General features: G+C 34.3%; 3 protein-coding genes and 1 pseudogene across 3 annotated transcripts; all 4 read left to right on the forward strand.

Moving 5' to 3' along the window:
- Positions 1-2,689: 2,689 nt before the first annotated feature.
- LOC106365853 (calcium-binding protein CP1) lies at positions 2,690-3,706 on the forward strand. Its single transcript, XM_013805359.3, has one exon. It carries the CDS (start codon positions 2,856-2,858, stop codon positions 3,480-3,482), a length of 627 nt encoding a protein of 208 aa, XP_013660813.2. The 5' UTR covers positions 2,690-2,855; the 3' UTR covers positions 3,483-3,706.
- A 6,110-nt stretch (positions 3,707-9,816) lies between these two features.
- Positions 9,817-11,899, forward strand: LOC111211532 (probable prefoldin subunit 3). Its single transcript, XM_022712699.2, has 6 exons — positions 9,817-10,080; positions 10,165-10,222; positions 10,342-10,413; positions 11,039-11,158; positions 11,261-11,362; positions 11,524-11,899. Exons 1-6 carry the CDS (start codon positions 9,932-9,934, stop codon positions 11,611-11,613), a joined length of 591 nt encoding a protein of 196 aa, XP_022568420.1. The 5' UTR covers positions 9,817-9,931; the 3' UTR covers positions 11,614-11,899.
- Positions 11,900-16,979: 5,080 nt separating this feature from the next.
- Positions 16,980-19,325, forward strand: LOC106349470 (annotated as a pseudogene).
- A 1,661-nt stretch (positions 19,326-20,986) lies between these two features.
- Positions 20,987-23,232, forward strand: LOC111211541 (probable WRKY transcription factor 48). The gene is made up of 3 exons (XM_022712709.2): positions 20,987-21,711; positions 21,814-21,957; positions 22,558-23,232. The coding sequence occupies exons 1-3, from the start codon at positions 21,125-21,127 to the stop codon at positions 23,027-23,029; spliced, it is 1,203 nt and encodes a 400-aa protein (XP_022568430.1). The 5' UTR covers positions 20,987-21,124; the 3' UTR covers positions 23,030-23,232.
- Positions 23,233-24,163: the final 931 nt, after the last annotated feature.

Consider the following 24,163-nt stretch of genomic DNA (forward strand, 5'->3'; position numbering starts at 1 on the left):
CTCCTCGAATCAGGAGAGACTTTTGGAATTCAACTTCGCTTCCAAATTCGGTGATGTCATGCACTACGTACTTTCTCTTACAGAATCCAAACATGCCACTCAATTTCTCTGAACATTAATTTTATTTATTCGTAACCGTCTCTTTAAAAAGATTCTCATTATTTACTTGTTTCCCTATTTTTTAGAAATATAATATACTAATATTAAATATTAATACCTATGGCACTCTAGGGCCTCTAGCCCAAATCTGAATACATATGTCTGTTTTAATCTAGTCAAAATAATTTACACAGAAGTATTTGTATACCATTACTTCTAGTAGGCATGAGCAAAAAAATTGGAACCAAAAAACGGAACCGAAATACCCAAAACCAAACCGGATTAAAATCCTCAAATTAATACCCAAATAATTCATATATTTCTATATCCGAAATAACTAACCAAATCGAAACCAAACCAAGAACCGAACGGATATCCGAACATATAAAAATATAAATTATATATGCATAAAACATAACTATTATATTTATAATTTAAATATATATGAAAAGTATCTAAAAATATTTTAAGGAAACTAAATTATTACAAAGTTTCCAAACTATTCGGAAGTATCATGATATTTTTATCCGAAATATCCAAAGTAATCTGAAATATCTAAGATTTGTATCCTAATCATCTTAATGCTCTGATACCAGTTTTTATTTCTTAATTGTTTTAATTTTATTTAATAGTTGAATTAATAACAAGCTTATTATGGCTTATGATAACAAGATTGTGATTAAAACTTACTTTATTGATCTTGATATTAAAACCTTTGATTATAAAGTTGTGGGGCTTAAAAACTTAAACTTTTAGGGATTTCTAGAGAGAAGGGAGAGCGTTTTTAGAGTGAGAAAGATCTCGTAGAAAATGCTCGTGCCCTCGTTGTTCCTTATGGGTTCGTTTTTATAGGTGAGGCTTGCATACTGGTTCCTTGCTATGTGTCGTTGTCTGATTGTGCCGACACTTGGTTGAATACGTGTTAGGTCTTGGGTGACTGATGGAGACTTTTGCCGCGTAGCTTCAAAGTCTTCATGTGGATCCCATGCTTGACTAGCGTGCTTGATTAGTCTTGATGTGGGTCTTTTTTGATGGTTGATGTGTGAGATGATTATACAGATATACTCTGTATAATTATTTTGTGCATAATACAAAATTATACAAAGTCGAAAAGAAAATAATTTACAAAGTCGAAAAAAAAATAATCTGGGATTCATCCTAGTAGATTCTGTAAATTATTTTCTTTTCGACTTTGTATAATTTTGTATTAGGCACAAAATAATTATACATAGATGATAACATATTTTGAATTGAATGGTTGGCAAGGAACATTACACTGTGCAACAAGTCGAGGGACCCCAACTAGGATCTACTCTTTCCGTTTCATAATATAAGTAGTTTTGGTTAAAATCACGAAGATTAAAAAAAATTATTATGTTTTTAAAAGGTATTTTATAATAAAAAGGTTATATATAATTTAACCAATAAAAAATAAGTCTATTTAATTTGATTGGTCACACTGTATTCAATAAATGTAAAAGTTACCTAAAAATACGAAAACTATTTACATTTTGAAACAAAATTATTTTTCTAAAACTACTTACAATATGAAACGGAGGGAGTATTAGTTAAGGGGATTATGTTTTGTTGTCGTGTTTTGGTCTCTGGTTCGATGGTTGAATGTGCTAAAGATACCAAGATGGGTAAAAGATAGAAACTGAATCCATTTTAGCGGATTCCTTAATCTAAAATACTTGTTTCACGAAGACTCCCAAACTATAAGAAGAAATATATGAAAATAAACTTCATCAATATCATCGATTTCATAAGTACTATATATTGACTGTCTGTAAGCAATTCTTTTCATAGCTTGCTTTAGTGGATGATTCTACACCCTCTGCTTTGTCATATTTATAGAATACGTTCGGTGATATGGTAGACATGCAAGAGAGGTATTAATTCTAATCCCTACATAATAAAAAGGTAGAAAATATCTCGTGTCGAGACAGCTATCCCGCAGATTAAGAAATTCACAAAGACTAATCAAAAAGGTTGGTGTCCCTGATACCGAGCTTCTTCGATCTTTGTCATTGTCTCAACCAGTTATTCCTAATAAAAATGTATATTTACTTACCCATAATATTATTTTAAATACTTAAATAAAAAATGGAAATATTAAATAAAGATATATAGTTATTAAAATATAGATTTTATGAATATTAAATAATTTAGTTTTTAATAAAGATTTTAACTGCTGCGTTTCAACCAGTTATTCCTAATAAGTATTTTTACTTACCCATAATATTATTTTAACTACTTAAATAAAAAATGGAAATATTAAATAAAAATATGTAGTTATTAAAATATAAATTTTATGAATACTAAATAATTTAGTTTTTAATAAAGATTTTAACTGCCGGATTTGTTTTCTAATAGTAATATCTATGGCACTTAGCCCAAATCTGAATATATCTATTTTAACAAACTTGTCAAAATAATTTATACAAAAGTATCTGTACGCCATTACTTCTACTTTATTATTGGCTATACTATATATTGATAAATAATATATTATCTCTGGACTCTGGCTATACCCTCACTTCTACTATATTTATATTTATGGCTTTATTATACAGTATATGATAAATAAATAATATCTATGGCTACATTATATATAAATGTAATATCTGTGGTTATAATACATTTAAATGTACCTCTGGCTATATTATAATAACTAAACAATCAAAGAATAAAGAAAAGAAAAGGGAAACAAAACTTTCAATGCAAGCTTTAGTTAAAGAGTCAAAGTCAAACTTATGCCTTCACATTCCAGCCTTGTCCCCTTATATAACCCCCCTACGCTCCCACACGTCTCTAACGCTCAAAGCTTCTTTCACAATCTCAAACGACAAGTTTCAAACGACAGAGAGAAGAGAGACGAGCGAGCAAGAGAGAGAGAGATGTGTCCTTCTGGTAGGCTTGCGAGTTCCTCAACCGCCGCGAACCCCGATTTCCGACCGGCGTTCGAGATCATCGACGCGGACCGCGACGGCAAGATCAGCAGCGACGATCTCCGAGCATTTTACGCCGGGATCCCGAGATCTTCTTCCGACAAGGACGAAGACGAGATGATGATGATCGGGACGATGATATCAGTGGCGGACGCGAACAAGGACGGGTTCGTGGAGTTCGATGAGTTCGAGAAAGTTCTTGAAACGGCGCCGCATGGGTGCAGATCTGGTGACGGGTTGATGAGGGATGTGTTCAAGGTGATGGATAAGGACGGTGATGGGAGGTTGAGCTATGGAGATTTGAAGAGTTACATGGAGTCGGCTGGTTTGGCTGCTAACGACGAAGAGATCAAGGCCATGATTAGATTGGGCGGTGGCGATTCAAACGGTGGCGTTTCGTACGACGGTTTGTTAAAGATTTTCGGGTGTTGAAACCTCTGTTTTTTTTTTTCCACCACTCGTGTTTCAGAACTTTTGTCAGTAATTCAGTTTTGTCTGTTTGCCGGGGTGTTTGTGTCCGTCCATATTTTTGTCTTTATGAATTAAAAAAACAAAAAAAAAAATTGTTGTAACAATTGGTATATCTGTGGTTTTGCGATTGAGGAGCTCCTCTAGTTGACACATTAATAAAAAATGCTGTACTATGGATTCGACTAGTGACTATTCGGAAAATAAGAGGAACGAATATGAAAGAAACATAGAGGAATAAAATTGCATGAATGAAAGAAAATAGTTGTTTTTTCTCAAATTTAAGAAGGAACAATTTTGTTTTTTATTTTTCTACAAAAAAAAATGGTAGGAAATGAGAACGAAAAACTATTCGTTGTGAATGGTGATTTTTTTCAGAAACATTAAGGAATGGATAATTTATCTCTGTTCCTTGGTCACCATTCATATCCTATATCTTTAAACGCCAGAGTATTAGTTGTCCATGAGCTAAAAGCTCAGAAACATCCGCCGTAAATGCCAACATTTGTATGAAGTTTATATATAAATTTTAAGATATAAATTTTTTATATACTATTGATTAGTAGTCAAACTATTATTCGTGCTTTGCTCTTCTAAATGCATACGACCGGATCTTCTCACCCATTTGTTTGATACACACATAGTTTTGCTAGCCTAGCAGTAACGCCCCTCTCTGTGAAAAAGTAAGAGTGTGCGTGGATCAGTTCTTAGCCACTACCTAACATCCTATGAGGATTGGGATCTGAAAGCGACAACGTGAATATATATATAGTTGTTTCAAGTAATTGTAACAATTTCTGGCCTTTGGGATGTAAACCGGCCGGTTCGTGGGTTTATTTCCTTATTATTAGACCATGATGATTAATAGAGGTTCTTAGGGGTGAGGGACTTACCGTAATTTAAGAACCGGTTCGAACATGCGTAACGGCAACTTTTTCATAGGGTTATTAGAATTTTTAAATAGTTAAATAAAAACAAAAAGACATAGAGTGTCAGGTAAAATTCTCAAAATAGAACTCGCGAAAGCTCTTTTAGAACCTGTGTTATCATATATCATGATATAAATGGTTTATAATTTACAAACAAAATAAATTTTAGTTGAAAATTTTATTATGTTAAACATTACTCCGAATTCTTATGATTTTAGATAGTAACTTTTAGAAATTCACTGTCGGTGCTGCTCTTACTGCCAAACATAATTTTTTAAATTTTGCGCCGGTATAGCCTCCGAATCAAAGCGAACCAAACTGTCGAATGGTAAGAGCATGTTTATCCCTTGATACTTAAAGTGTATTTCTTAGTGATTATTTAATACTTTAACTGTACTTAAGTGGGGTTAAGAACCATAGTTAAGAAACTTCCATTTGGAACGGTCCAATGGGAGTTTCTTAATTAGAGGTTTTTAAGGAAAAAAAATTAATTTTTTTTAAGATAAAATTATTTATTAATTCAAACATATTAAAAGATAACATTTAAAACATAGATATTAAAAAAAAAGATAAAAATAAAGACTAGTACAATAATCGAGATTAATTTAGAAAAACATCCGAGCTTAGTAGTTGTCTCCATCACGTCTAAATTTACGCCAAATATGTTCAACCAAATCAGCTTTGAGCTGTTGATGCATTTTTCTATCACGAATTCTTGTTCGAACACCCATCATATTGGCGATATTTGAAGGGATATCTGTAGAATACGTGAGATCGACATGTGAAGTTCCGGTGTCTTCTCCTTGTTGGAACTCTGAAACATCAAAATGAGTGTATCCATCTCGTTTGTCTTTTACTATCATATTATGGAGTAGGATACATGCTCGCATAATCTTCCCAATTTTAGCTTTATCCCCAAAAAGTGCTGGATTTTTAACAATGGCGAATCGAGCTTGCAAGACTCCAAAAGCACGTTCGACATCTTTTCGGACAGCTTCTTGATGTTAGGCAAATAAAGCAGCTTTCGGACCTTGTGGTATTGGAATAGATTGGATAAAAGTTGCCCATTTCGGATAAATACCATCGGTGAGATAGTAAATCAAATGATACTCTCTTTTATTGACAGAGAAAGTAACTTGCGGAGCTTGACCTTTTATTATGTCATCAAAAACATGTGAGCGATAAAGGGAACATTGATATCATTTAAGGTACCAGGAGGTCCAAAAAACGCATGTCATATCCATAAATCATACGAAGCAACCGCCTCTAACACGATTGTGGGTTTACCCGAACCACGTGAATATTGACCTTTCCAAGTGGTGGGACAATTCTTCCACTCCCAATGCATACAATCGATGCTCCCTTTCATCCCGGGAAAGCCACGTTGCTCCCCAATATAAAGTAGACGTTGAAGATCAGCCGGTGATGGTCTTCTTAGGTACTCATCACCGAATAAATATATTATTCCTTCCACAAAATGTTCCACACATAACCGAGCTGTTGTTGCACCGAGTCGTAGGTATTCGTCAACAACATCAGCCGCAGAACCATAGGCCAAGACACGAATGGTTGCCGTACACTTCTGAAGTGGAGAGGGACTAAGCCTTCCGAGAGCATCTTTCTTTTGTCGAAAGAATTCAACTTCATTGGAGAGTCGATCAACAATACGAATGAACAATGATTTGTTCATTCTAAATCGTCGTCGGAAGAGATTTTCAGGATATGTCGGAGTTTCACTGAAATAATCATTCCATAAACGTCGATCGCCTTCTTCACGATTCTTTCGATATGAACTCTTTTTTTTATTTTTTTTCTTTCGACTTCTTGATCACCATAATGATTGGCTAAATTCTCGAATGTTTGATCAAAATATTGATCAAAATATTCATCAAAAGTTTCATCATCTGCTCCCTCAAAGGTGTCATGAGAAGAAGATGCCATATATGTGATCAAAATTTAGAAAATATTTTGGTTTTTTTTTTGGTGAGAATGAGACAATGAGAGTTAAGAAAATGTTTTGGTTTTTTTTTTGGTGAGAAGGCGACAATGAGAGTTTAGAAAATGTTTTGGTTTTTTCTTGGTGAGAATGAGAAATGTTTTGGTTTTTGTATGGTGAGAATGAGAGAATTAGAGAATGAGATATTAAGAATGTGATAGCTTGCGAATGAGAAAATGTTTTGGTTTTGGTTTTCTGTTTTGTGTTTTGCGACAATGAGACAATGAGAGAATGATCAAGGAGGCTTTGTGTGTTTGCGACAATGAGACAATGAGAGAAAGAGAGAATGAGATAATAGAAAGAAAGAATAACAAGCATAGACTTTACATGAATCGTTTGTGTTTAACTTGGTGAATAACAAGCATAGACTTTATATAGACAACAAACTCATTGTTTTCACTCTTCTGACTTTACAAAATAGACTTTATAAATACATCTTGTGACACATACGGACAATGGCGTGTGACACATACGGCCATCTCCTGTGACCTCTTGCATTTCGTGACTACTCTTCATCTTGTGACCTCTTGCACCTCGTGACTACTCTTCATATCGTGACTACTCTTGTCAGTGTCGTTTGTCTCATTCTCTCTTTCTCTCATTGTCTCATTGTCTCCCTGCACACGTGAATAAGTAAACTTTAACAACAACACAACTAAGCTTTAAAGACAGAGCATCGTAAGCAAGTAAGCTTTATCAACAACACAACTAAGCTTTAAAGACAGAGCATTTCGAACAAGTAAGCTTTAACAATATAAGTAAGCTTTAACAAGAACATAGAAACACTTAACATTGAAACAACCAATATCATACATTGACTGAAGACACATAACCGAGGAACATAGACCAAAGAAACAAATAGAGTTCAAACATCTAAAGACTGAACACACATTACAGAACACACAAGTTCACACTAATTACCCAACATCTCTGTAATTAGTTTCTCCTTTAGAGCTTCTTCAAACTGAGTTAGGGGCTCTTTTTTTGAAATGAGACTCTCGAGTAGACCCATCTTTTTAAGTATTTCTTTAGCAGCCAAGTCTTTTTCTTTGATAGACCACATTCCCTTAAACTCGGAGACACCCAGTTCATCAACTTTGCTTCTCTTACCACCTACTCATTTCGCAGCCTTATACACCAGGAGGCCGTTTGGTTGGGTGATCACCATTCGTAGTTGCTTGAGAGCTTGCCTCTTCCCCTCCATCCTCACACTTTCTCTTCTTAGCGCTTGATGATTGTGGTCCATCTATCTTACTACTCGCAAGAGCACACCATTTCTGGTCGTTTTTCAGCTCCTCCCAAGCATGATGAAGATTAAACTTAATCTTATGGTCGTTGTAGAAGATCACGTGGGCCATTTTAACAACATCATCCTCACTCTGACCACTCGTTTTCTGTCTTGTTGCAGCGGCATAGGCTCCACAGAACTTGCACACGAGGTCGTTCATCTTCTGCCACCTTTGCTTACACTGAATAGCCTCTCGTGCTCCACTTATTTCCACCTTCGGACTAGCTGCGAAGTAGTCTGCTATGCGCTTCCAAAATGCACCTGCCTTCTGTTCATTGCCTACTACCGGATCCTTACTGGTGTTTAACTAGACGCTAATAAGCACTACATCATCAGAGTGAGACCATTTCTTTCTTTCTCTGCGCTGTGTAGTTGAGTCTTCGCAGAACTTGAAGTTTCAGTTGCTTGAGTACTGAACACAGGGAGTTGTGATGATCTAAGATCCCCACCCTCTGAAAAACCCTCATAAGGAAATGGTACACTGTCTTGTTGACTGTGTAACAGATCAACAAAATTGAAGGGTTGAGTATATGGATTCGTAGAATCCATATTCTACAATACCAGAGAAGAGAGAAAGAAGCAGAAACGTGTTTGAAGAAGAATAAAGAGGGAGATTATGTTAGAAGATGAAAAGAAAGAGAGAAAGCACCGGGTATTATACATGAAAAGAGAAGAAGCATTCAACACACACATTCAACTCTTTGAGTTGAGTTGAGATGAGAAGACATATATCTAACTTCTTTACTACCCTAAGCACACACTCCTAACAAGCATTCAACACACGCATTTACACTAACCACAACCTAACAAGCATTTATTAACCTAACTACTATCCAAACTGATATCACGTTTTGCATACTTACCGAGAGTCTAAAGAAGTGTTTGGCTGTCGAGAGCTCATAGAGTGTTAGCCTCTTCACATCGTCTTCAACCACCAAATTCAATAACCACTCCTGCGGGTTGTGACTTCAGTAGGAGGAGAGCTCAAAGTCCCTGTCAATATTAGCAAGACAATGAACTTATTGAATTAGATCTCTTCTCAACTTCAACACAATCTCTTAGCTTAAATACAGACCCAAATTACAGAGGCAAATTTAAAATCTTTATACTATGACAAACAATATGATCGTCTTTACCAGTTTGCTAGCTTAAACAACTTTTAAAACATTGATTATGGAACAATGAAATTGAAAGCAGAACGATGAGGTGAGAAAGATACATACGCGGGAAGTGATCTCCAAACTGAAGACATCGTGAGCGAGAGCTGAAAGACCGACGGAGGAGACGCTTTGAATATCGATTGAGTCCTCGTCAGTGGTGGGTTTTCATCATTCTTCACTCTGAGAAGACGAGAACCGACGAAGGAGCCGCCATAAGGACCGAAAGAAGACAAGAGATGACGGAAGCGACACAATCAGAACCGAGAGAGTCGTCGATTGTGGTGGTTTTAGATCGTTCTTATGAGGGAGAAGACAAGAGCAGACGGAGTATACGCCATCAGGACAGAGAGAATCGTCGATTGTGGTGGACTTCGATCCTTCCTCTGGCGGAGAAAGCACGACAAAACGGAGGAGAGCGGTGAGGACCGAGGGAGCCGTCGTCGGTGCTGGGTGTCGATCCATCTTCTCACGGAGAATATGGAGGAGACTCAACCGAGAGAGTCGTCGTTCGTCGTCTGTTTCGATCATTCGCATGTGACGGAGTAAACAAGAAGAGACGAAACGGCGAGAAAAGAAAAAAAAATTAAAAATTCTGTGGGGCTGACAGGTGGTTCAAAACCCACGCTTAAAATCGGTTGTCAAAGTGCCCCATTAAAGATAGATAACTCCCCTTTAATATTGCTTGGATTTAATTAATTCACCATTTTCCCTTGAGTACCCCTTTAAAAACCACGGGTAGTCATGGTGTAAGAATTTATGGGTTCCCAGATTTAAACCGGCCCGGTTCGTGGATTATTAGAAAACTGTCAAACAACAAGGATTTGATTTGTATGGACTTCTCGTCTTTAATATTAGTGGGTATTACTTCATCATGATTTACGAGCGAGGCCTTAAGCCCACTTCAAAATTATTAATACGATGTCGTTTTGCTACTTCCAGTTCGATTCGATTCTGATTCGATTCGTAGGCTTTCCTGAGAAAACCCTAAATCCCCAAATCAGAAACGGAGATATCGATTCGATTCGATTCCGCTGGCGCAGATGTCTTCGTCTTCTCCGAGTGGTAGCGGTGGCGATGATTTGAGTGAGAGAAGAGGGATTCCCGCCGCGAAATTCATCCAAGATGTGGAGACTTATCTCTCTCAGTCAGGCTTCGATTCGAACTCTGCTCTCGCCTTCCATCAAGAAAGGTTACTCCTTTCTCATTTTCAGTGATCGAGCTTTGTGCCCTTTAGGTGATTGAGCTTATAGTGATTTGTTTCCCCTCTGTTTAGGCTTCAGCAATATAAAGTTGTTGAGATGAAGCTTCTTGCCCAGCAAAGGGATCTTCAAGTATGCATGTTCTTGTCATTTTCTAAGTATATAAGTGTGTTTATTTATGTATGATGATACAAGTTGTGTTCTTAATCTTTACACTTTGTGCTATCGTAACAGTTTTGATCTATTGGCAGGCTAAGATCCCAGATATTGAGAAGTGCTTAGAGGTCGTTGCCACTTTAGAAGCAAGGAAGGGTACTGGTGAGGTTCGTTGTTTAATTTTTGCAACAATCTAGCCTTTCTTTACTGGTTTTGTATAAATGCTTGTCTGTTTCTACGTTTGATTTTGATTCTGTGATCAGTGTCTTGCTGCTATTTTAATGGTGAATGAATGTAAATGTTACTTGAATTTCTGAATCCTGGATACTGACTTTTTAATTTCATAAGGTTGAACTTGGTTGTGCTTTGATTCTTGCCGCATACTTGAAAACATTTTCTTTGAAAGTCCTGATAAGCATGCTTGCATGCGAAAGTTTGTTTTCTTAGATTGAGGTTGATTGCTGCTAAATAACCAATCAGTTTTCTTGTGCTTATGGGCCCTGTGGTTTATGTCTTTAAGTCTTGTTTGATTGTGACAGTAGAACATGTTGTGTCGCAGAACATAGTTTTAGCTTCGCTGGAAGAATCAACTGAGACATCTTTTAAGAGTTGTTTGATTGTGACAGCAGAACATGTTGTGTCTCGGAACATAGTTATATCTTCACTGTCAACGGAGACATAGATATATGCAAGATGTTTCAGCTTTTTATATGAAAATACTCACTTAGTACTGATTCTTGTGCTCTTCATCATTTTTTTGTTCTCACATGGATTTATTTTCTTACAATGCAGTCGCTTTTAGCCGATTTTGAAGTGTCTGAAGGAATATATTCACGGGCCTGTATCGAGGACACAGACTCAGTCTGTTTGTGGTTAGGAGCAAATGTAATGCTGGAATATTCCTGTGAAGAGGTCCATTACTACTCTGAAAACACATTCTCTTCCACGTTATAAGTTTCTTCTTGCACTAGGGACCCTAGAATAAGTTCTTATAATCTATTGTTGTTCCCACAGGCTACAGCCCTTCTGAGAAACAATCTGGAAAATGCTAAAGCCAGCCTGGAGGTTCTTGTAGCTGATTTACAGTTCTTGAGGGATCAAGTCACAGTTACTCAGGTACATTATATTTTATCTCTTTCAAGTTTGAGTCAGCGTCTAATTTTTATAAGGTCTGGATTGACTTTTATGTAACTGTCAACGTAGATACAATAGAGATTGAGTAAAGATTAGAATATTTTTTGACTTGGATTTTCTTTTTTTTTTTGTGACTTGGACAGGTAACTATAGCGCGTATTTATAACTATGATGTTCATCAAAGGAGGGTTAAACAAGTTACCCCTACTGCTATTGCTGCTGCAGACGCATGAATCACAGTTTCAAATTACAATCGTTAAATTGGAGGTATTATGATATATGCAGCACGGTTTGACTTAACCGGTTGTTTGTAACTGTGATTTTTGCTACCCATATGAAGTTTTGTTTCTGCGATGAACATATGAATAGAACATTAGCCTTGTGATCATCGTTTCTCTTGTGTTTTTGGAGTGTTTTGAGACCTATTTGTGTATGTCAAACTATTTGCAGAGTCTGGTGGTCTTGATCATGTTCTACTTAACTTAGAAGTGTTACTAATAAGATATGTTTTCTTGGAAATGTAAGTTCCATCTTAGACTATCTAAAACTTTCAACACCCTAATTTTCTACTTTTAACACCATTATTACGTGGAAATGTCATTCTCTTTTTCCACGTAATTATTCAACACCATTTTATTTTTCATCTCTACAATAGTTTTTTTTAGTAAAATTCAACACCCTATCCCACTTTTCTAATTCATTTTTAAATTAATAACTACATATTAATAATAATTTTGACTGTGGTTAACTTTAAAAAAATAAATGACATAATTTTTAATTTATGTTCATAAATAATTATTTTTAAAATAATACTTAAACAAATATTATTAAAACAAATTACATTGCAAAATTTCAAATACTCACAATAAAATTTTGATTTTGAAATTGATAATTGTTAGGATTTTGGTAATTAGAAAGATAATTTGTGGAGTTTTGCGAAAGAGTTATTGTTTTGATTCATTTTTGACACAAAATAGAATAATAATAATATTATAGTCAAAACAGATTTTGTTTTTCTATGACGAAATCTATTAAATCAAGTATCTATTTATAGAGTACGAAAAATTATAAATTTTAATATATAACTTTTTGTAAAAAAATATTATATAATATAAAATAATTGATCTCAAACATTTTGATGAGATAAAAAATCTATGCAATCTGAACAACTAATAGTTTGCGGACATTTGCACCAATCATGTTTATTGTTTTTAAAACCAAAAAAAAAATCAGCATCGACAAATTTTCTCATTTTTGTGTGGATGAGAATGAGCCAAACTAATCTGGTGAGCCCAAATTTCGTTTTTCAACAGGTTCATTGTGGCTATTCAACCGTTGAAAAAAACTTTCAACGAGCCCATTGTAACTAGTCTTAGCTAAGAGCGTCAGCAAAAAAATGGAAATGAGAAAAATTAAGATTTCATTTTTCTCATAATAACGTTTATTCTTGTCCCTGTCTCACTGATATATATATATAAATTGTTCAGCGCTTTTTTAGTCAGATGTAATGTAAGTAATATCATGTCATGTAATGATGGTCCACATTTCACTTTCTTTTGCATGTATGTTCATTTCGTTTCTTGGTTACCTCCAAAATATATTTATTTCCTCTTGAAACCACATTCTATGCCAACGATACTATTACATAGCAATATACATCTATAGTATATGGTGTAGATTTAAAATTCGAAAAACCCTGTTCTTCTAATGATTATAAACGATACCAACATTGATGTATATTGGTAATTGGTTACAAAAAGAATAGTTTGGGAGTATAATATTTTTGTTAGTATTGGTCCCAAAAGTGATGTATATCGGTCTTTGTGTAACGTGATTATATTTTTGTTAATACTAAGATTTAGGTTATGTTTATGTTGATAATGAGATGTAAATGCATTTATAGGTGTCCCACAAAAGACAATTTTTTTGGTTTAACAACCTTCATTTATATAGGGGCCATGAATTTTCATACCCTCTTTTCGTTTCAAAGAATTTGTGATTTTATTATTCAAACGTTGAATACATTAGATGTTCCGTGTTCGTATATAGGATTCGAATTGACTCAAATTGACTTCCTTATAGACTTATACGATCCACTATAATACATATGTTCATAATTAATATTATTATGAGACTACTATATTATGTATATATAAAATCGAATCAAGATATGATAGCATTATTCTAATAGCGATAAGCTTAAGATTATGCAAGAGATTTGTAATATTTTCAGTGACTTTATTTAAAAACTAAGAAGAAGAAATCTAAAAAATAAAAGGTAGCAATAATTATGTCTAAGATTATATTCTTTTAAATAGATTGTAGAATTGTAAGAAAATAAATGTCGATAATATTTCGCTATCTAAAAATAGGAGAGATGGAGAAATGTACACGGAAAACGAGGGCGATTCTTTTTTTTATTTTTGTTTGGAGAAGTAGCTGTCTGTCCCCTCAACTAAAGTGAGTTTGTCTGTTTGTGACCAAAAAACGCGTTTTAGGGTTTAACGTTACAATATTTCATTTTATTATCATCTCATCTCTCTTAAATTTGACTTTTTATTCTTGTGATATTCTTGATCTTGGACGCCCTATCACAATTAAACTAATAGTGCTATTTAAATAGGGAATACATATAACTTATTAAAAACTCAAAATCACCAAAGCCGCTATCATCGGCATATGTTCTCACTCGACGTGAGAAATCTCTGTTTCTCTCGTCAACATGTTGTTTTCCCTCCTGCGTTTCACGCAGAACGGATCTTGACCTTTATTCTTCTCCCTCTCCATATACCTTTTAGTTTACAATAATCGATTAAAGACCTATATATAGTATATTCATTCTTATAGTCTATCATTAACCTAGATACTTGATATATATACCAAAATCATATACAAAGATTACACTTTTTTATTAAAAATAAATCGGATCAGAGGGAATCAATTTATTTTAGTTTAATTTGTTGTCTCGTTTGATGTAGGTTGGTATCTAAGTTTCTCTCAGATGTTCCACTAACACTAACAATAATATTTTTCTCAATTCATATAATGTTTTGGTCTCATTCATATGCTATTCTAAATTTGAGCGTCGCCAGTCTCTCTATAACTCTTAAGTAGAGGTTGCTCCGATGCGAGTTTCATATAATATCACCGACTTGTAGAAAATACATCAAGCTTCAAATCAAATGAATACATCTTTATATATGCACCTAGGGCGGCTTAACATTGTTATAGATCCTAGGGCAAAAAAAAAAAAAATTTACCCTCTAAGATTTATATTCAGATAATGTTTAACATGTTTTTAAAATTTAATCAGTAATATTTTGTATATTTTGATGAAAATAAAACTATATGCATATTAAATATTTTTGGACCATTTTCAATTTTATTTATTATATTTATAATTTTTTATATAAAAATATAGACTTCTTAAAAAAGTTGGGCCCCTTAACTATTAATATACGGAAGGACACGGGTTTGGGTCCGAGGCGGTCGCACCGCTTATCCCCTCCTCAGCCGGCCCTGTATGCACCTTGTAATCATACAGACGTACGCCTGCCTCATTTGGCTTCGACCGACGATAGCTAACTCTTACTTTTCAGCATTGACAAGTGGCATAATACGTTCAAGACTTTCCAAGTTTAATCTTTCAGTTCAGCATTTGAGTTTTGAATATTATTAATGTCAAAGGATATTCTATCAATGTATTAAGTCAGATGGACAATATCTCTACATATATGTATAATATGTTAACGTCGGAAAGTAAACATACTTAGCTGTAAACCAATTAAATTTTTAAGCAGAGACATACACAGTTAATTAAACTATTACTTTCGAGTAGACTTGAGAGAAACTTGGAATATAATGTTTCCTCGTTAAATGATAATAACAATAGAAATAAAGAAAAATAAAAAGAATATTGAAAAGGTTAAGTGAACAAGAATTTAGAATAATAATTTTTGTTCTTGATGGGATTGTAATTAATAACCCTAAAACATCAGGTGTCAACACTATATGGCACACCACCTTTCACTACTTTTAAGTATGGTTTAAAATAATACAATTTGTAGGCGTTTACGACCTATTAATCTACAAATTTAATTATTTTACATAACGTTAAAACATGTTATTATAACGTTGAATGATAAAGAAAATAATCAAAATATTCAAAAAGGAGAAAGATAAAAAAAATAATATTAATTTCTTGAAAGATACCTATGAATAGGTTATAGGTTAGAACATTGCACTCTAAATCCGACTATGAAATTGACTGATTAATGATAATTTTTTAAAATTCAGATTTATCATGTATTTGTAACTTAAAATCAAGTATCGATAATTAGATTGGTATAAGCTTTTTACAGTACCTTTAAATTTTTAATGTAGATTTTAATATTTTTTCAAAATGATAATTTTGATCGGTACATTTCAAACGGAATCTCACTTTAAACATATAATAAATTTTTAGATCATTTTAATTAGATATAAAAATAAGACTGATGTGATGTTAAATTTAAGTTTGTCATAATTTTAAATTTAAGATTAATTGGCAATAAGTATATTGGTTTATTACATATCAGCTAGTGTAAGTTTATATCACAGCCATAAGCGTAAAGCTTGGTTGAACAATTGATCATCTTTGACCTTTGACCACTTCGTGTTAAGAGCATGTTTATTAGGGGTTTTTAGGTTAGGGTTCTTAAATAATTAAGAGTCGGTTCTTAACTTTTTTAGTTAAAAGTTAAGAGACGGTTTCTTATATTCCGTTGAGAACTTCAACCTAAGAACCCACCCTAATAACTTCTCAATAATCATACTCTAACTAGCAACCCATATTAAAATATACATTTTCTTAGATCTGGTCTCGTGGTCAATCATATCTATTTACTTATTTGTTTTTAGCTATAGAAGCAATAATTTTATTCTCGGCGATATAATAACTCTACAATTCAAATTTAACAAAACCCGATCTCAACCATGTGCACAACACTTGCATGTATACCGCACAAATGCTACATGTCTAGCATAAATATATACACAAACATAGTTCTAAACAGTTAGCACTAAAATTTTGAAGATATCATACCGGACTAGACCATTTAGTCTAACTAATGCAATATGCTTACATATATATATATATGCGTGTAAAGCTAAAATATTAATGAATATACTTCCTTCGTAAAACACTTTAACATACCGCCTTGCGAGAAAGAATAATCGACAATAAATAAGTATTAGCTTTTAACTAATACAATTATTTTTAAAATAGATGGAGTATGTAATTAGTTATGTCCCAATTAAAGTATTTGTATTCGCAATTTGTTTTGTTTTTTGTTGTTAACGAAAACGTAGGAAAGTGCGACTGTATGGATGTACTTCCTCAGTTTGCGGCTACTACACTTTTTACAAGTTGACCATGTCAAACCCAGTTTTTATATTAGTGCGATTAGGTTTCCATTATGTTTTTTTAATACCTACATATATCATCTTCATTTTTATACGTGTATATATATATATCATCTTCTTAGGACGGTACACTACATTGCATTACACTATATTATTTCGTACTGGAAAACATTGCACATTCACGAAAACCTCACACATGCCGACGTGCATATGGTACGTATGGGTATAGTCTACATATTAATTGGAATTTGGTAAGTACGTATCACTGTAGCATTCTTTTGGGGGTAAGCACTAGCATCGTAGGATTTGATCACGCGTTTTCATAACTTTCTCCGAGTGTTATAAATTAGTATAATTAATCATTCATATAAAGTTATCAACGGTCCATTATCATTAACCTATGGTAGGTTAAAAAAGTAACGTACTTACTGAAAAAGTGTTGCGAGGGGGCAAAACAATACTAGAAAGGAGAGTGGCTTGATACAGAAGCAACCGACATGAGGGTAGGGATAATAAAACAGCTAATACCGCGTAAAACACACACACATGCCTATGATAACCTTCTCCTTTCTGATATTTTGGCCTTTCGATAAACCATGTGCCGTCATATCAACAGCTGCTTGATATACAATTTTACGGTGTTAGACCATCTTTAACGCTGGTTCTAATGTGAACTCTTAAGCCCAAATTTATTTAAAAAATTAAAAATAAAAGAATTGGGCTAAGAGGTCGGTTCCTGGAAACCTTACGGAGGAGGCGCCTCTTGCTCGTCTCTTCGTCTCTCTCTCTCTTCCTTTCCCCACAGAGAATTTCGAATTTCTCAGACCAAATTCCATTCATTTTTGACGGTGGTGCTGCTTGTGATCTGCACTTGCAATTATCTCAAGATGCAGTTCCCTGCCATTCTCGAACAAAAATATAAAATCTGTCGACCCAGAAGAAGAAGATGTCGAGGAGAAGGATTACGAGAACTCCGACGAAGAAGATGGGAACCATGGCGTTGAGAGATACGGATCTTCTTCTTCTTCAGTGTTCGATTTCTATGCATCCCACTCCGCTAGAGACTCTGGCCTTCCTTCAGCTAATGGCGTTTTCTCTCAGGTTATCATCACTCTCTTTCTCAGAATCCATATCAAATTTCGAGGAGTTATTGACTAGATTCGCTGCAGGAACTGAATGATTTCTTATTTTGGATTAAAATTTGTTAGATGGATCCATAAAGTTGAACTTTTTAGTGAAAACTTGCTAGAGTTCATTGGCCTTGCAAGTCTGTGAACTGGTTTGCTTTACTTCTGTGTAAATATTTGCAGATATCAGGGCCACCAGAGTTTCTAAACAACCATACAGAAGCTGATGAAGAAGCCACTGCTAGAGATGCTGAGCATGCTAAGCGTATGACCCAGTAAAAAGAAGAAAGCTAAACCTAAAGGTACTCTATCCACAACTTGTTTGCATCTTTGTAGCATTTTGGTTGATCTCAAGAATGAAAGGTTCACCTTTTGATGATGTTAATTGTGTATCAACAAAAGAAAGTCCTGCAGCCAGTGCCATTCTTATCCTCATGTTTAGGTTCACATGATTAAAGAGTTGTACGCGAAAGGTTAACTTTTGTAGAAGCTTGGTTTAGGGTACTTTAAAGCATACACATTGTGAATTAGAGAACCAGGAACTGAGTTGTTGTATCTATTTAATTTGGTCTCTCAGTTCTGCTTATGAAGGCTACTTCATACTTACTGTTTCGGCTGGTTTATAGGTGTTGTCATGGAAGCAAAACCTCAGCTTGTGGGGATCCATGAGAGAGTCAGAAACAATATTGATGCACAACCTTCTTAAGAGAATGGTGGAAAGCGAATATCTACTGCAACCAATCCAAATGCAGAAGAAGCTGCAGATCTCTTGAGGTATGGATATATATCCCTTTGTCTCTTCATCATTCTTTCGTGAACTCATATTGCAAAATCCGAGCTTGATTACTGGTTGCGTGTGGTTGATTATCTCAGGTTCGAGCTATATTGTTGGATCCTTCTTGCTCTAGCTCTGGAACCATTACAGATCGTCTGGACCATCTCCTTCCTTCTCATTCAGCAGGTTCAACTGATTCTTCTCTGTGTATATGTGTGTTCTATAACAAATTTGTTATCCTTCTCCTTCGTGATGAAAGTGTTCTAAAACAATTTGTTTTTCCCTCTCCTTTGTCCTTCCTTTGCTCTAAAACAATTTGTTCTTAATATTTTTTTTAAGAACTTTTGAATAAAAAGCTTGCATTGGACCACACAAATATTCTCATCTCTTAATTAATCTCTTAAATTCACTTTTCTAACTTAAAAATATTAAAAAAATGAATAAGAGCTTCTAAGTGTCTCTTAGGGATAATGATGCTCTTACTGCTTTGGCTCACAAGAGATGGCTCGGGTCCATGACCATGACACTTCATTCCCATCACACACGAAAGGTAGTGTAATGAAAAAAGCGTGTAACCCACCGCCCAACAAAAGTGTCATAAATTTTTATTTTTAAACGAAACGGAACTTGAGATAGAGAAATGAAAATGAAATTGTAACCAAGAAAAAAAATTAAAAGTGATGCTGCGATTTATTTTCTTATGCTAACAATAAAATTATAACTGGCTTTAAATGGTGGAGGCATGGTTCAATAAATAGTTAAAGAGGATTTGGTGACTGGTGACTTGTCGGAGAAGAAGCAAACTCTCTGCTGACGTATGTTTTGTGTCAGCTTTCCTTTATTGTAACTGTGTTTTTTAAATTCCTGTTTTTAGAAGAATATAGCAAAATATGTTAGAAATAATTTAAATACACTAAAAAATTATTAAATGGGCGTTTATACTAGTGATCATGTTTATTTAATTATAGTAGTAGTAGTGCCTTTACTTTTGATCTTTAAATTAACCTTTGATATTTTTACTAAAGTTAATGGAAAATTAACAAACAAATATATTCAATTTCAGTAAAAAAACAAATATATTCAATTAACTTGTGCAACTTTTTCAGAAAAAAGTTAATGTGTGCAATCGGCGACAATATGTCAAGTAATTTTATATGTCAGAATGACATACTATTTTATTTTCTCGTAAAAAACGTTTTAATGGAAAAGACAACTTGCCGTTAAAAGTTCAAATCAAGGAAAGCGGCCCGGAGCTTAAAATAAAATTGAAAAATTAATGGTGCAATGAATCACATGTGGCACACCTTTTTCGTTTTATATTCTACTCCCTACTTTTTTTAATATAAATCGTTTTTAAAAAGAAATTATGTTACAAATTATATGATGTTTTCGGTTTTCTATGTAAAATTTATTAACACTTAATGTTATATGACCATTGATAATATAACTTCTATTTTATTATTGGTTAATTTGTGGTAAAATAAATAATTAATGATGTTTTCGTTTAGAAAATATAAAAATTTAATGATTTTCTTAATTCATGTGCACAATTCTAAAACGATTTATATTAAGAAAATGGAGTGAGTAAGTATCTTCTATCACGCGCCACTCATATCTTTCGGTCCACTGTTTTAGCCCCCTTGCTAGCATATATCCCCACTGCACACAAATTACTCCTGTAATTGCAAAAGTAGAGTTAAATATGTTTCTTCGGTTTCTAATTTTGTAAATATACCGTTGAAGCTTCACATTTTTGATCTTCACGTTAAGAATCCAGCTGATATTGAATTGTTACCTTCAAAATCCACATACTTATAGCCCATCACCAACCATTTGCAAAGAGTTACATTTTTTACGCTCGTAGTAAAAAAGAAATGTAAACTCCGAATAATATTTGGACCATAATAAAATGAGAGACCAAACTGTAACTATGCCGAGGAGACACGAAACAATGTGCGAGTAAAGAAGAAATTAACTGAAATGAAGGGACAAAAATTAAATTTCCGGCGAAGGACGGCACCGTCACGATGCCGTTCATGACCGTACGTCTTCCATGACTGGCGTTTACCGGTACCAAAAATTTTAAATTTTTTATTATATATATTTTTGTATCATTTTAATTACTTTTTAAATATTCTTGCCCGGGTAAATGAGAGGACGTAAAATAATAATACAAAACTAATGGGAAACCTCCTGATTTCAACCTGTTTTCCAGAAGAACCCAAACTCCACAAAAGCTATATTCACACCTCTCTCTCTCTCTCTCTCTCTCCCCCCCCCCCCCCCCCCCCCCCCTTCTTATCTCAAATCACATTACAAAATGAAAAACATATCATCAAATCACCTAAAAACCTAAAGGGAAATTCTCTCATTTGAAGATGACAATGATGATGATAACTCTATAAAGTATCCTCTTAGAGATTCCATCTTTTCTATTGCATGGAGAAAAAGATAGAAGAGGATCAGCATCATCAACAACAACAACAAAAGGAGCTGCTCAACAGTTCCAAGAACACAGAGACTAAGATCCAGCACCAAGAAGAACAACAGCAACAAATCTTACAAGGAGCACCATCATCACACATGGCGAATCTAGATACGTCATCAGATCATCATCATCATCAGTTGGAGCTAGCTAACAACATCAATCTCTCAAGCATCTTCGATGCTCCACTTTCATCACCTTTTCCTTATTCTTATTTAGAAGAACCCAATCCTTTTCTTGACTTGCTCTCACAAGACCACCATCAATTTGCTTCATCCTCTAACTCTTCTTCTTTTTCATTCGATGCCTTTCCTCTCGAAAACAACAATACCAACCTCTTTAATACGGATTTACCCTTGTCTCAACCTTCAACAACAAAGGCTACGTCATCAGAAGTTGTGAATACAGCAACGACATCTCCAAACTCAACCTCAGTCTCCTCTTCATCCAAGGAAGCTGTAAACGATAATACTGATAAGGAGGTTACTCTTAAAGATCCAGAAGAAGGAGATCAACAAGAGCAAAAGGATACTAAGCCCCAGTAAGTAAACAATTAACTTTCCATTTTATTAACTGATTATTTATGTTTGGATCGGGTTTGGATTTTGTTAAATTTTTGTGTGAACATTATGTTTTGAACTAGGTTGAAGGCAAAGACGAAGAACCAAAAGAAGGCAAGAGAGGCCAGGTTTGCGTTTCTGACGAGGAGCGATATTGATAATCTTGACGATGGTTATAGGTGGAGAAAGTACGGCCAGAAAGCTGTAAAAAACAGTCCTTATCCCAGGTAATATATATTACTCTGTATACATGTGCCCTAGCTAGATCCGTATATGTTCATGCATCTATGTTTACATATACTTGATATACATAAGTAATATACTTTACAAGATCCAGTTTTCCTATTGATAAGAATCATCTACAATTTCTACATGAATTTCGTTTTTTGTTTCATATAGCATCTGCCAGATGTTGTATGAGCCCTAGATTCAATGTGCTCTATACATGCCGGGTCTATGTGTCTATATGCATATCACATGACTCTAAATTCATATTATATGAATTTTCACTATGATAATATATAAAGACGACTTATATATACCTAATACGCGTGTGTAAGGTCCAAAATGTTTTAATTTTCTTTTCCAAGAATATCTTTACTTAAGTTACCAAAAAAAAAATATTTTTTCTTTTATTCCACTACATGAGGTTTCTGTGTTCTTTTCTCCCCTTGATTTGTGTTACTTGTTCCAAACTTCATCTTAGATCTCGAGATTAATTGTTTGTTCCTCATATCGTCCAAATTTCATTTTCCCCCAAATTTTATAGTAAACACGTTTAATTTATATATATATAATTATTTAATATCAAGTCTTTTAATGTGTAGAAGCTATTACCGTTGCACCACAGTGGGTTGTGGAGTGAAGAAGCGAGTGGAGAGATCGTCTGATGATCCTTACATCGTCATGACAACCTACGAAGGTCAACACACTCACCCTTTCCCCATGACACGTGGACACATAGCAATGTTTACGTCACCAATCCTCAACCATGGTGCAACCACGGCGTCATCATCATCATTCTCTATCCCTCAGCCACGCTACTTGCTGACGCAGCATCATCAACCCTACAGTAGCATGTACAACAACTCTCTAAGCATGATCAATCAAAGCTCCTCAGATGGCACTTTCGCAAATCCAGGATCATCATCATTCCCTGTATTTAGTTATGATGTGTCACTAGCTTCTACTTCAACTACTTCGGCCATTAGAGATCATGGATTACTTCAAGATATTCTTCCTTCGCAGATCATGTCGAATACTATTGACACCAGAACCAATGAAAAGGATAGAATATGAACAACGTTTTTTTTGCCGGGGCAATTGTTTTTTTTGGCCGGAATCGGTTGATATGTTTTTGGGGAATTTTTGGCCGGTATAGATAATTACACCGATATTGCTGGCTGGCTTTCGTCATCAATATCTAGTATCGAATAACCTATGCTAACTAGGAACAGACGTTTGTAGCATATGTGATAAAGTGTATATATATATTTTTTTTTTGAGTTTTAACAAAAATGTACAATTTCTTTGAAGACTATATATATATGGAGAGAGGAGGGTGTAAATCTAAAAATAAAATAAATACATTTTCTATGGTTATGTATCTAGGAGTATGAGTATGCCTTTGGAGTTCGGTTAAATTATATAGACCTTTCATACCATTCAATTTGTAATCATGCTATCAACTATTCCGGCTTTCATTTTTATTCAAGTTTACAGTTAATTGTTCTATCAATTTTTAAGTTTCATAATAATTGAATGTTCATATATATGCTCAATTTTCAAGTTTCATAACGATTATACTATCCCCTTACTTATTCACACACACACACACAATTTATCCCCAACGAATATGCACTACAGTTTCAACAATTACGAGAAATAGCTTACACCATAAATAGCTTTGGTCACATGAACGCTACATATTAGCTTTTGGTATACAGATAAATGTAAATTCATATTCATCTCTATATAAGACTCAAGAGAGGTCTTTTGGCCTTAAAACTCAAAGTCTCTTTTATAGTTTTCTTCGCGGCGACTTTTATGTTAGTCTTCCATGATCACAAATAATATTCAAAAAGACTACTAGGATTGATAAGCACACCATTTTTGTGTACATGCGTGCTTGACCCACCATTTGCTGGAGATATGGCCCTATGGACCATATTTTAACATAATCAACATTATTCATTTAGTTCTCCTTTCCCTTAACCAAATGCAAGTAGTATTTGTATCTAGCATAAGTTTTCTTCTAAAAAGTATTTACATACAAAATAAGAAACTGAATTGTTTATATATAATTATATTAATGTCTTTATATTTCTTATACCCGTTTTGTGTAAGTCATCCTTTGACATTAATTAACAAACCGCAAACCTAAACCCACACACCTATATGTACAAATATATATATCATCAAGTTTCTGCATGA

The sequence above is a fragment of the Brassica napus genome, chromosome C9, assembly GCF_020379485.1.
Source record: "Brassica napus cultivar Da-Ae chromosome C9, Da-Ae, whole genome shotgun sequence".
NCBI lineage: Eukaryota > Viridiplantae > Streptophyta > Magnoliopsida > Brassicales > Brassicaceae > Brassica > Brassica napus.